At 45.6% G+C, this 14,640-nt stretch overlaps 1 protein-coding gene across 1 annotated transcript in view; it reads left to right on the top strand.

Annotated features, from left to right (window-relative positions):
• The first annotated feature begins 228 nt into the window (after positions 1-228).
• The window catches only part of PUSL1 (pseudouridine synthase like 1), a 45,206-nt gene continuing 30,794 nt past the window's right edge, over positions 229-14,640 (top strand). The window contains exons 1-2 of the mRNA XM_055001589.1: positions 229-538; positions 3,772-3,829. Coding sequence (XP_054857564.1) covers positions 405-538; positions 3,772-3,829 — 192 coding nt within the window. The 5' untranslated portion in view covers positions 229-404. The remainder of the gene's footprint in view (positions 539-3,771; positions 3,830-14,640) is intronic.

The raw sequence follows: 14,640 nt of genomic DNA, 5'->3' as shown, positions 1-14,640 counted from the left end.
GAGAAAATAATTGCAAGCCAGGGAATTGGATTTTAATCGTCCAAAGCAGCGAGGAAATGATTCAAGAACAATATCGATGCAATGATGCAAAACAACACGAAGCAAAGCAATATTGTGAAAAACAGAGGCATTTAAATGTCTTTAATAAAAAAAAACAGTCACTTTAATTTGAAAGGCAAGAACAAGGCAGTCATGGGGGGCCTTTAGAAAAAAACGTTGGCTGGGAATTCGAACAGAGAGAGCAATGCTGGACCGTGCATGTGTGCATTGAATATGATCAAGGACGTGCAATTGTTTTTAGGTAGCAGTTTTAAAGGCAAGGTCGTTTTTTGCATGGCAATAAATGGTGATCACTTGCAGAGCCCAGGGAGACTTAGCAAGAGCCTACATATTCTGTAGCCTTAATGAAGCTGATCAACGTGAGATTTTCTTGGGATTGCAGCAGAAATTGCACCCGCAGGCTTTCTGGAAAAGCAACGATGGCATCCCCCAGGAGTCGTTATCTAATATTCTTTCAATACTTTGGGACTAAATATTGGTAGGTATTGTGTGTTCATGTGTTATGGTCCGGGATCTGGGAAAAACCCGGTCTGCTGGGTGACCTTGAGCCAGTCACACTCTCGCAGCCTAACCTACCTTACAGGGTTGTTGTGAGGATATAAAAGGAGGAGAGGGGAATGATATAAGCTGCTTTGGTTCCCCATTGGGGAGAATGGGTATACATTTATTTTATTTATGTCATTTATAGTCCACCTTTCTTACTGAGACTCAGGTCGGATTACACACAGTGTGAAATATCTTTCAAGGATATTTCTATAAACAATGCCATAGGGGAAATAAACACGTTTACAAAGACATAAATAAAGTAAATAAATAAAATAATGAGAATTGGCGGTGGGGGGAGAGTGATGGTCATGAAAGATACAATTAAATCTCCAAGATGTTTGGGAAATGTATAGAAGCAAGAAAACTCTAATGTTAGTTTTAAATTGACAAACTTTTGCTGGTTTGTCCCAGACATCGGAAAGATCATGTGTGGTTTAGCACAACCTGCCAGAACAATTGGTTAAAGACCAGTTTTTAGGATATGGCTGCCATAGATACCTATCAAGATAGGTAGCCGCGTTTGTCTGTAGCAGTAGAAAAGAGCAAGAGTCCAGTAACACCTAAAAGACTAACAAAATTTGTGGTAGGGTATGAGCTTTTGTGAGTCACAGTATCTGAACAAGTGAGCTGTGACTCACGAAGCTCATACCCTACCACAAATTTTGTTAGTCTTATAGGTGCTACTGGATTCTTGCTCTGCTCGGTACATTGGACAAACCAGCCAACCTCTACGCAAAAGAATAAATGGACACAAATCTGACATTAGAAATGGAAACGTCCAGAAACCAGTGGGAGAACACTTCAATCTACCAGGACATTCCATCAAAGACTTAAAGGTCACTGTAGTTCAACAGAAACCTTTCAAAAACAAAATCCAACGGGAAGCTGCTGAATTGGAATTCATATGTATATTTGACTCTGTCAAGCTGGGACTGAATAGGGACTATGAATGGTTATCTCATTATCAGAGGTAACTGATTTCCTCAACAGAAGCAAACTGATCTCCATATCAGAAGGAGCTGTTTGCATCTACTCCGCCCTCCCCTCTCCTCCTCTATATCTGCCCAGTTTCTTTTTGCCCTCCATGCATCTGACGAAGAGAACTGTGATTCTCGAAAGCTTATGCTACAATAAAATTGGTTAGTCTTAAAGGTGCTACTGGACTCTTTTCTATAGATATCTGTGTGTGCCACAGATATCACAGTTTCAGGTAGGTGACCATGTTGGTCTGCAATTTAAAAGGAAAATCCAGGTCTAATAGCACTTTAAAGACCAACCGTATTTCCAAAGCATGAGCTTTTTGAGAATCAAAGCTCCATCATATATGAGCAGCGGAAAAAGGAAAGAGTTTGACACTATAGTTTACAATACCTCTTCCACCCTCTGCATGGATTGTAAAGACTGCTTCCTTTTTCCACTCCTTGTATCTGACGAAGGGAGCTTTGACTCTTGAAAGCTTATACTTCAGGAATCTAGTTGGTCTTTAAGGTGCTATTGTACCCCGATCTTGCTCGTCAATATTACACTGATTTTCAGCGTTAAAATATTTCAAATGAAGTATACCTTATTCCAGCAATGGGCCCGGAAGTCAAAACAGTGGCTCGACTGAGTTTCTCTTCCTACCTCCTCTCCCCTCTAAGTTGGCAATCCTAGGAAAGCTGAGAGAGGCTTTTAAAACCTGTCATAGCTAGGCTTGCTGTAAAGCTGTGTCAAAATGACATTTGCGCATTGTACAGCTAGTAGCAAACCCCACAGACTGTGGTAGGTGCAGAGTTTGTGGCAGTGCTCTCTCTCCGCACATTATAGTAAGGTTGGGAACATTTTAAAAGGGCTTTGAGTTACCAGTTCCCCTCTCCTTTTGCACCTTGAGCTTGGCATGGGAAAACGGAGCCAATGTTGGGTAGATCTTGTGCGGAAATTCATTCCTCAAAAGGGCAGACAGTATGGGGAGGAGAGTTTGAATGCTGTTTTGTGCCACACAATCCAAGGCTGGGACATTTCCTTCTCTTCTACGTAGTTCCCCTTTTTTCTCTTGCAAAATGAGACTCTAGCCAGACACTGATGGAGGGGAGGCAAGAATGGAGATAATTGGAATTAAATATGCAAATGACATCTGTTGTTAATCTGCTAAGACGCTCCTTTCTGCACCTGCTGCTTAAATATTTTCTTTTGTGTTTAACCACATCACGTTCTTTTATTATTAATAGGGAGATTATTTCACCCGTAGCTTGCTGGTTCATTCCTAAATTTGTTTTTTCTTAAAGTGACTTTGAAACATTTTTTTTATCTGTTCTTGTTTGGCTGAAAAAAAATCCTAGTTCTTGGTCACATATGCATCTGGGACTTGACGAGATTCCGGTGCAGTATAGAGGCTGTGCTGGGAATTCCAAAGTTCCTGATGGAAATCTTATTCGGGTATTCGGTGGCTTTAAGCAAGTCACCCTCTCTGGGCCTCAGCTCTCCCAACTGAAATATAGGAATGATAATACTGGTCTGCCGTACAGGGTTATTGTGAGCCTGTGAACAAGACAATAGCTGACTATTGAGCATAAGAGTTGCATAAGAGTTTCTGGGGAAAGGGTATTCGAACCCCCCCCCCCAGCCCAATAGCCAGAGTAGCACTGGCAAGAACAAACTGGGAACTGGGCAAAAAACTCTGAAACCTTTGTCTACCAGCTCTATCTGTGTTGCAGATGTGTTGTAGTTTTGATTAATTTTATAAGCTAACTCAAGTGTCTTCATAGGGTGGCACGGTGGGATAATATCTAAATTTTTTATTAATTGGTGCACATGAAGTGCTTTGATTGGATGTTTGCACCAATCGTTAAGGATGCTTGATTTTTAAAAATTCTGTCTTAAAATGTTTGTTATGCATTGTTATACATTGGCCATCATTGATTTTGTGTATGTATACAAAAAACGGATCCTCCAGGGACAAAGGATGTGTACCTATGAATAGCATGCTGGGGAAAAGGAGGGGAAAGCGGCCTCCTTCATGCCCTCCTTAGCTCTCTGGCGGCAGTCAGCTGTCCTCTGCCGGAAACAGAATACAGGAGCAGAGGGCCTCTCGTCTGATGTCAAAGGAGTGCTGATCTCGCCTCCAGCGTATACGTCAACCAGAACGGCTGTCGTTTTCAAATGACCCTTTCTTTGTTTTGTTTGCAGTGGTGTGATGGCGGCGCCACCTCGCCAGGCTGTGCTTGGAGTGCAGAATTATCTAGAGGTATATGCTTTGAACTGTTGTTGTTGTTGTTGCTGTTGTTGTTGTTATTTTATAGTCCGCCTTTCCCACTGAGATCCAAGGCGGATTACATAGTGCAAGTGAAAATAAAATTTAATCGACAGCTAGGATATTCACTGAGCAAAGTCCAGTACTGGAGAACGGTTAGGACATTTGGTGGGAAGAGACACAATAGGGTGCGACAGCAGAAAAACTGAAAAACAAGCCACTCTCCTGGTTTTTGGCAAACAGTGCAAAACTGAATGATTCAAAGGGTTTTTTTTTCTCAGATAGGAGGGCTGTATTGTACGGGAAGGATCCCAAAGAGATGTTTCACCAATGAGCTAGGGACCATAGACTTCACCACTATGTTGCCTTATGTCCTCTCTGTTGCTTTAAGTCGGCCCTTCTATGTACTACCTGTTTTATGACCCTACTGGGTAGTTCTGTGTTATCTAATGTCAGTCCTAGAATTGCTTATGCTCTCTTTCAGCATTTCTTCAACATTTTTAATTGGATTTTTGCTAATGCTGTGACTTTGTAAACTTGCATTTATTTGCCCTATGCCATCGTTTATGGAAATGCCCTTGATATTGACTGTCCTGATCTCACACTGTGTAATTTGCCTGGAGTCTCAGTGAGAAAGGCGGACTAGAGATGAGATAAATAAAGATAAAATCTTTATGAAACGAAGCATAACTAATTTTCATGGCATGTTTAGCAACGTGGAAACTCCCTAGTAGGCGCATGGGTTTCAAAGTGTGGGGTGGGACCACAAGACGCGCAGAGGGAGTTTTCAAATGATGCAACTTGCTTGTGATTTAGAAGGCCAGCCACACTGGGAGAAGGGAGACATGTATGCTGTCTCTGTCTTAGAGATTGATGGACCAACCCCCAGAGGCCAGGCTCACACTTTCTGGTCTGCATCACTTTGGACTTGGGGGTGAAAGTTGCACAGCTGAATGCTTCTTCCAATGCTGCCCCACCATAGAGAAAAGAAGCATGTCCAGGAAGAAGAGTCGCAATCTCGGCTTTTCCATGACATGCTCATTTTCCCCACGCACAGAAGTTTTAGATCCTGCAAGCACTCGCCTGCAGCCTGAAGCTACATAGTGCAGACGGCTTCAGTGAGATCAGAGCCAAGTGTCAGCTGGAAGCAGTAGCATTCCTGCCCTCCAAGTATGTGCCTAGAGCAACCAGGCAGGACCCTAGAGCACAGCCAAATAGCAGGCATGAGAGCAATTATATTTTGGAGAGATGGGGACCCTGAGATGACAGTCTGGATTTCCCGGGGCATACGGTGCGGGGGCTTAGCCGGGGACTCAGTTTTTAGGAGACACACTGTTTGCTTTTGAGAGCATCCGTGGCAAAGTTCCCAACTCGAGCTTGCAAAGGCCGCTGGCCTGATGGAAGGCGGTATAATCCTTCTCTTTTCTAGAGGGGATGACTCACTTTGGCTACGCTTCCCTCCCTGGGAGCCAGGCACACGCAACATAAGGAAGAAGGCGGGTGCAGCACCCCCGAGTGACCCTCCCCATATGTTCGCTTATCGACTGTGTTTTGGACTGGCATGGGACAATTTTGGTACTTGAAGTGGAAAATCTAAATAGCGATTTTCTCCCGTTGTTTCAAAGTGGTTGCAGTTGATGTCCAGCCCTCTTTGACATTTCAGGAAGGACTGGACAAGGGGAAACTTGGCTGACTTGATTCCCCTAGGCTTCATACTGTCTTGTCAGTCACAGAGGTTGGTGTGGGACGTCTCTCCTTCCATCTGTCCCAATAGGGCTCTGAATTCTAAACATGACCAGTTCCTGGTAACTCAGGAGGCTGATCTCTGCCTCGGCTTGTATGATTCCTGGTTAATGCCAAACAACTAAAAACCAAATGGCCTGCTCTCATGGCTTTTGTGTGCATATGTATATTTGGGTCAGTTGCTAGAAGAGGCTGTTCCTTCCCTTCTGGTCAGCTATTTTTTTAAACAAAAATGTGTTCACTTAGGTTGGATTGGTAAAAACAAAAGGTTTGGTCAGTTTGACCGGTCAGGTGTTGGTTGAGTATATTTCCAGCATTTGTTTTATTATTCTAATAACCAGGTTTGGTACTTGAGCAAATTTGTAAAAACAAATCAGTCACCTGCTACTGTTCTGTGAAACAAGGCAATTATTATGTTTAATGTCATAATTCCTCATTACGATGTATGGCTGTGAAAGTTGGACAGTGAAGAAAGCTGAGAGGAAGAAAATCGATTCATTTGAAATGTGGTGGCTGGAGGAGAGTTTTGCCTGGACGGCCAAAAAGACAAATAAGTGGGTTCTAGATCAAATCAAGCCTGAATCCTCCCTAGAAGCCAAATTGACAAAACGGAGGTTATCGTACTTTGGTCACATCATGAGAAGACAAGATTCTCTGGAAAAGTCAATAATGGTAGGGAAAGTGGAAGGCGGTAGGAAAAGAGGAAGACCTAAAATGAGATGGCTGGACTCAATCAAAGAAGCCACGTCCTCCATTTTGCAGGATCTGAGCAAGTCTGTTAACGATAGGATGTTTGGGAGGTCCTTCATTCACAGGGTCGCCATAGGTCAGACATGACTTGATGGCACATAACACACACACACGATTTTTATTTTTTAGCAACGTTGGGTCAGATTTTGTGTATGTATAGACAGTGATGGTAGAATTGGTGTCCTTGAGTGCTCAAGACAAGGGGAGTGGACCCATGCTTGGAGGACAGGTCTGTCAACGGCTGTTGTGTTGAAAGGCTAATAGAACCTCCATGATCAGCAAGATTTGAGTCCAGTGTCACCTTAGAGGCCAACAAAATTTCCAGGGTATGAGCTTTCAAATGTCAAAGCTCCAGGCTCCCTTCTTCTGATACAAGTAAGCATGGACTCAGGTCTCTCCGCTCCTCCCTGTATCTGAGGAAGGGAGCTCTGACTCTCGGAAGCTTCTATCCTGAAAATCTTGTTGTTCTCTAAGGTTCCACTAGACTCAGATCCTCAGAGATCTCCATTCCTCCTTTCATCTGTAGAAGGAAGCTTTGAATCTCGAAAACTCATGCCCTGAAAATCTTGTTGGTCTGTGAGATGCCACTGGACTCAGATCTTGCTGTCCCCTCCTTTGGGGCTTCTTTGATGTTCCTGCGTGATTCGAATCTAGTTGCACCTGAGAGACCAACATGATTTTCAGGGTATGAGCTTTTGAGAGTCAAAGCTCCCTTCTTCAGATCCAACTGGGAATGAACTCAGGGATCTCCATTCCTACTTGCATCTGAAGAAGGGAGCGTTGACTCTCGAAAGCTCATACCCTGAAAATCTGGTTGGTCTCTCAGGTGCCACTGGACTCAAATCCTACTGTTTTACTGCAGACCAACACAGCTACCTACCTGAAACTATCTTCATTATCAGTTGCTGTGGGGCAGTAATGGGGTCTCTGTGCCCCTGCTTCTAGGCCTCGGGGGGGGGCATATCTTGTTGACCATTGTGGCAAACAAGATGGCCAACTGACTGAACCATTTGGCCATTCCCTAGGGCTCGTCTTAATAATAATAACAATAACAACAACAACATTCGATTTATATACTGCTCTTCAGGACTAGTTAACACACACACACACAGAGCAGTTTACAAAGTGTGTTATTATTATCCTCACAACGACAAACACCCTGTGAGGTGGGTGGGGCTGAGAGAGCTCCGAGAAGCTGTGACTGACCCAGGGTCACCCAGATGGCCTCAAGCAGAGGTGTGGGAAATCAAACCTGGTTCTCCAGATTAGAGTCTCGCCGCTCTTAACTAGAGATGGGCATGAACCAATTTACGAACCAAAGTTCATCACGAACCAGGCCAGTTCATGGTTTGCGAACCAGCGGTTCTTGGGCTCTCATTTCTCACAAACCGCAATGAATTTTAGCCCAGTTCGTTTGGTTTGTATTTCGGTTCGTTACTGCAGACAGCCTGGTGCTGATCAATCAGTTTCCTAGGCAACGGGGAGGGGGAAATGGACTCTCTGCAGTCCTTCTGCTGATCCAGAAGTGGCGTTTTTACGAACCAAACAAATCGGTTCGCAAACCGGGGCAAGTTTGTGAAAGTTCATCGTTCGTGATTCGTGAAACGCGATGAACCACACGGTTTGGAATTTTCCCAGTTCATGCCCATCTCTACTCTTAACCATTACACCAAACTGGCTCTCTTCCGGTCTTACGGAGTGTGGATCCTTGTGTATTTTGGAAAGAGGCATTTACAGGGCAGCTGTCTGGCGTACGTCAGCCCTGTGTGATGCCTCCCAGAGGCAGGGCGTGAGAATCTCCCCAGAGAAGGCAAGCAGAGTTCAGGGAGCATCGAGAGGAAGGCGTTTCATGCATTGCTGTATCAGTATTGGAGGCTTGAATACTTGCATCTGCAGGCTGCAGCCCAGTTCCTTGTGGCTGTGCCGATGTTGATGGGGCTGAATTGGGGCCCCTTGATTCAAACCAGCTGGATCGCCTTGGAGGAATGCAACTCGGGACTCGCCTGAAGTTTGCCAGGAACTGCTTAGCCCTTCAAGTGTCTCCCCACCGCTCCCTTCTTTTGGAGGTCTTCGCATTTCTATAATTGCAAAGCTCCTGGCGTGCGAAAGCAGGGAACGGAGGGAGACGGAGTTAGAATTGTAGATGCTGAATTTATTCTTTGCCTTGTTGCAGGAGTTTAGCCTTCGGTGGGAAGTTTCTCAGTCTTTTGATAACTGCTGCACAGGGAGGGGTTTTTTTTCCTTCTTGGATCAAACTTGGGCATACATCTCATTTTTAGACTCCAAAGGAGAGATGGGTGCCTGGTTCTCGGCCAGCCCTCAGATCAGCAAGCAGCAATTCCCCTTGCAAACTGTGGGACATCCCAATTAATCCTGCCAGCGTCACACCCACCCCTTTGCCTGGTCAGCCAAGACTCACGGACGGACCGGCGCTTTCTGAGCTCAGGGGATGTTGCTGAGTTTCCTCTGCAGCCATTGGCCGAGCTGCCTCAGGGGATCCCAGGGCGATTCTCCCTTTCTTGCGAAGATGCCGTTGCCCACATTTTGAAAGAAGTTGTCGGTGATTTCTCTTCCATCTAGTCCAGGCTTTGCTTTTGGGATCTTAGGGGGAATCTGGTGATGAAAGGGACAACTTGGGAGCTCCTGCCAGAGATTGGCCGTTGGATGGAAACGGGCTCTGAGTCTAGTGGAACCTTAGAGAACAACAAGATTTTCAGGATAGAAGCTTCCAAGAGTCAGAGCTCCCTTCTTCAGATACAGGGAGGAGTAGATGCAGAGGAGTTAGCCGTGTTAGTCTGTGGTCGCAAAATCAGACATAGCAAGGGGGGGGGGTCTTCTCCTGAAAATCATGGGGGGGGCAAGGAGCCAGAGGTGTAATGGGGAACATAGGGGGCTCCCCTTTCTTCATGCAGGTCACTTTGGGTGGAGCAGAGAAGAGACGGGGAAGGGGCTGTTCCATCCTTTCCTTGCCTGCCATTTCTTCACTCCGTTCAGTGGCCCAGCTGACTTTTCTCCCATTGGGGAAAAAGCTACAGAAACGCGACTTCCCTCATAGGTGGAACAGCCAGATGTCTTGGAAAGGCCCCCAAGAAGGGCGCCTTAGTCAAGGCCTCCCATCACTTTTGCCTCCTCTCTCTGCAACTGGTCTTCTGAGGTAGACTGCTTCTGAGCACGGAGGTTCAATTCAGCAAGGCTAACGGCCGTGGATAGAGTACTCCTTCGTAAATTTGACAGCTGTCTAAGTTTGCCATCTTCCCGCCATCTAGTGGCTGTGAGTTCCACATCTCGTGGCTGAAAATTTGAAGTGTGGCAATTCAAGCAGATCACGCTAACAGTTTTCAATAAGCATGACCTAGAATATTCACCAGGGAGATATCCCTGGAAACTGGTACTGTCCCAGAAGAATAGGGGACCGCTTTTACCTCCACTGAGTTTTGCTCCCGAGTCTGAGCGCTGTTGCTTTTGTTCAAAACTCTTCCCTTCACCATTTCTGTGTCCCATTATTTTTTATTGTTGTATTTCGCAATGGGTGTTTCCCAGAACAATTCTATACAAAAGTCTTTTTCCTTGGCTCCCAAATGTTTGTGTAAGTTCCAACAATTTTTTCCCATGCACGAATAAACAGCAACGGGAGTGAAATGGGACAAGAGCCTGGGAGGGCCTGTGTTTATTTCTCCAAAGTAAAAACAGTGGACACAGAGAGGAGCTTGACAACTTGGAAAGCATTCTTGGAAACGTACAAGGACAAGATCTCTTTCTTCCCTGTTCTAATGTAAGCATACCAAAGACACGCTTGACTGTACCTCTCTCCTTTTATTTATTTGCATTATGTTGTTTATAGTCCGCCTTTCTCACTGGGACTCAATTCAGTGAGTAAGTCAATACAGTCAACAGGTTTGGACATCCAATAAACAAAGCCACAGAGGTTTGGACTGCAGAAATCTGGAATCGGCCTGAAATCTGAAAACAGAAACTGAAGGAAACCATAAGCAGGGCTTTTTTTCAGCGGGAACACAGTGGAATGGAGTTCCGGAACCTCTTGAAAATGGTCACATGGCTGGTGGCCCCGCCCCCTGATCTCCAGACAGAGGGGAGTTTAGATTGCCCTCCACACCGCCGAGCGGTGCGGAGGGCAATCTCAACTCCCCTCTGTCTGGAGATCAGGGGGCAGGGCCACCGGCCATGTGACCATTTTCTCCGAGGGCAACCCACTGAGTTCCACCACCTCTTTCCCCAGAAAAAAAGCCCTGACCATAAGTATTAACATGACACTTTAAAACAATGAAAACATTCTTACATCAACAGGCAGTACAAGCAATTAGTGGTGTATCTGGGATATTTGGATCTGGGTTTAGGGATATCAAAAAAATCCAGGATTCCTGAAACCCGAGAAAGAGTCTCTCATCCATTTAAGACAGATCAGAGAATCTCATGTTTATTTGGCCCATTATTCCCTATGGGGAAACTACCAGGTTGCTATCCAGGGAGCTGGTGTGTGTGTGTGGGGGGGGGTCATTTTTCAAGCAAACCCTACCAAATGTGCAGGGAACCTACTTCTGACTGTCTTCGAAAGACCCCCCCCACACACACACACATTTCAGGAAGATTGGACCTTGGGATCTAATTCTATGCAACCCTGAAGAATGGGTCCCAAGCCACTCTCCATTGTTTCCTATGGGGGAAACATTTCCAAGCAGGCTTTCAGGATTTACCCAAATTTATCCAGGGGTCTGGATCCTGGTTACTGGATCAGATCCCAGATTCTCTGATTTGGTTTTCGGAAAGCCTGATTTAGCCAGAGCAGCTTTCGAAATCATTCCACGTAGTACAACCCAATTACCTGTGTAGAAAAACCCTCTGAAATAATTCAAGAATTCAAAGGGAATAATTCAAGAATTCAAAGACAGAGAGATCTCTGTCTTTTGGTGCTACACCTCTGAAGATGCCAGCCACAGCTGCTGGCGAAACGTCAGGAACTACAATGCCAAGACCACGGCAATACAGCCCGGAAAACCCCCAACAACCATCGTTCTCCGGCCGTGAAAGCCTTCGACAATACATGGAATTCCCTTCCCTTTGGCACAATGTGCCACCAATTGGAATTGTTGTTGTTTATTTATAGTCCACCTTTCTCACTGTGATCCAAGGCGGATTATGTAATGCAAGTGAATACAATATAATCCATAGCTAGGACATTCACAGAGCAAAAAAACAATATGATCAACAGTTAGGACGTTGAATGAAATATGCAATAGGGTACAGTAGCCACAAATTTGAAAAACTAGCAGAAAGCTAAGCACACAGATGAAACCTTTCTGAATTAAAGTGTATAATTAATGTCATAGATCCAGAGGAGTTAGCCCTGTTAGTCTTTAGTAGCAAAATAGTAGAGAGTTCAGTAGCACTTTTAAGACTATCCAACTTTATTGTAGCATAAGCTTTCAAGAGCCACAGGTCTCTTCGTCAGATGCATCGTCAAATGAAGAGAGCTGTGGTTCTCGAAAGCTTATGCTTCAATAAAGTTGGATAGTCTTAAAGGTGCTACTGGACTCTTTAGTAATTAATATGACATCTTTAGCAACGTCAAACTACCCAGTAGGAGTGTATCTGCATCAGTAAACAGTACCCAATAGACTAGTCTGTAGTCCCTGTTTTTTACCAAGGTATCCTTTAAGCTATTTCTTATGATGCAGCCCTATAATATGGGGGTGGGTGGGTTGCTGTCCTGAATACTGATGCACAAACAGTTACTGATGAATAAATAATGTAATCTTATCTCAGCACGAGCAATATTAGCAGATTACAGAGAGGGGCAGGGGAGAGCGGAGAGAGAAATAAAGGCAACAGATGTATCTGGGGGAGGGGATGTACTCCGAGGGCATCCGAAGGGCACCGGAGAGGACAAGAGAGGTCATGTGCGAACGTGCTTAGACATGGCATTCCCCTAGTATACAAGGTGCTTCCTGTCGTATTGCTGCTGGATAAACTTTGTACATGTCTCCTGTGATTCTGCAAAAGGACAGCAAAAAGTGCCGGTTGCAGAATTCAACTTCCTGAAATTGCGTTTTCATTTGAAAGTGCAGGGGGGAAGCAGGTTTCCAGTCCTTATGAAATGCTTTTCGGTTTGCAAGTCTGTGGGCAGAGCCTGTGAAATCTTAGAAGTCGGAGGAGCCACCAAAGTCGGGTTTCTATTTCTTTGCTCCTTGTTCGTCTAGCAACAATGAAAATAAAGGGCACAAAATAGCAAACGGATAATGCAGAACATATGGTGCGAGGCAGTCCCGCAGGTATGCTGGTCCCAGTACGCTAAGGGCTTTGAAGACCAGAACCTTGAACCTGATCCGGAATTCCAATGGGAGCCAGTGCAGCTGGCGCCAAACGGGTGTTGTGTGTGACCGGAATGAAATCCTGGTCAAGATACACGCTGCGGCATTCTGGATCAGTTGTAGCTTCCGGAGCAGATGCAAGGGTAGCCCAGCATAAAGCAAGTTGCAGTAGTCCAACCTGCAGGTGACTTTTGCATGGAGCACCGTAGCTAGGTCGTGGGTTGAGAGGTAGGCAACAAGTTGATGAAGATGAAAATACGCAGATTTGGCCACTGTCGTGATCTGGGCCTCCCTTGACAAGGAGACATCCAGGTAGACCAGTGTTCACTTCATATTGCAGATGGGGGTGAAGTGGGTGGAATCTGAAAGCAAGCGGCTTGCTTAAGGCTATCTTAGTTGGTTTGTGCCAGGGCAAGAGTTGACTAGGGGATTTTGCAATGCATAGCCTTAATAGGAAAAGTGGAAGGCAGGAAAAGAGGAAGACCTAAAACGAGATGGCTGAACTCAATAAAAGAAGCCACGTCCTCCAGTTTGCAAGATCTGAGCAAGTCTGTTAATGATGGGACGTTTTGGAGGTCTTTCATTCATAGGGTCGCCAGAGGTTGGAGGCGACTTGATGGCACATAACACACACACAAGCGTGGTCTCTTAGCTGCTCTGCCGCTGGTATTGCGTGTGATCTTGATGAAGAGGCTTTCGCAAGGAGGTGCTTGACTGTGGGAGCTGTGTGGTCGTCTGCTGCATGATGCAAATCCAGAATGCTTGCTTGGTCCACGCAGGCAAGTCCGGCATTGGGGTCACCATTGTAGGAGACTGCCCAGGCCCACACCCCATCAAGGGGTTGCCACTGACAACTCCCGGAGCCCTTTAGGTTTACAGTGGCCGGTTGCTGGCACTTTGAGCACGTGAAAAGGGACGGGAGCAAGAAGAAGAGGCAGCTCAGGATCGGACCCGAAGGGAGAGACCAAACGCGTAGGGTGCATATTACACCAATATTGCGCGAGCTGCATTGGTTGTCAGTGGAGTATCGGATCAGGTTCAAGGTTTTGTTATTGACCTATAAGGCCCTGTGCGGACTGGGGCCAGCGTACCTGAGGGACCGTCTCTCCCCGTATATTCCCCAGAGGACCCTCCGATCAGGAGAAAAGAAATTACTATCAGTCCCTGGCTCCAAGGAGGCCCGCCTGGCCTCGACTAGAGCAAGAGCTTTCTCAGTCCTGTCTCCTACCTGGTGGAACACTCTGTCTACTGAGACCAGGGCCCGGCAGGATTTACTATCTTTCCGCCAGGCCTGTAAGACAGAGTTGTTCCGCCAGGCTTATGGCTGAGGCTGGGCCTCCGCTGGCTGGAGGATACAACATCTACTCCCCTCCCTATGAGAGCTGAGTGCCCACCACTGATCTGAAGCTGCTGCCATGTTTCAGTTGCACTGCTGCACTTTCTGTAATCGCCACTAAAAAAAAAAAAAGAGTGCTGCTATTTTTAATATCTTTATACAATGCTTTTAATGTTTTATGATAATGTTTAATGAAATGTTTTTAATGTTTTTAATGCTGTTATCCTCCCTGAGCCTGCTTGCGGGGAGGGCGGAATATAAATATGATAAAATAAATAAAAATAAATAAATCTTGGTCCCCCCCCCAAAGTCTGCACTGAACACAGGCTGAGCAGAAGGGTGTCATTAGCCAAGCGGGCTAGAATTGGTGTCCTTGGCATCGGTCAAGCCCAGGTGGTCCTTGACGGACTTGACTTTCTCCAACTCTTCCAATCCTGTTTCTGCCGGAAACCTTCTGTCTATGCAATCGTCCATTTTAATTTGATTTTTAGGCCCTCACAATCACACACACACACACAACACAACACAACACACACACACACACACAGTGTCTTTCTGTTCTGAAAACCAGAGTCTTGGCCTTGTCTAGCGGAATTGGCCTGCCACAACCTGCTCTGAAATGGTTTTCTGTCCCCTTCTCTCTGCATAAG

Source organism: Eublepharis macularius, chromosome 17, assembly GCF_028583425.1.
Source record: "Eublepharis macularius isolate TG4126 chromosome 17, MPM_Emac_v1.0, whole genome shotgun sequence".
In the NCBI taxonomy this organism is placed as follows: Eukaryota; Metazoa; Chordata; class Lepidosauria; order Squamata; family Eublepharidae; genus Eublepharis; species Eublepharis macularius.
This window is presented reverse-complemented; position numbering and strand designations above follow the sequence as displayed.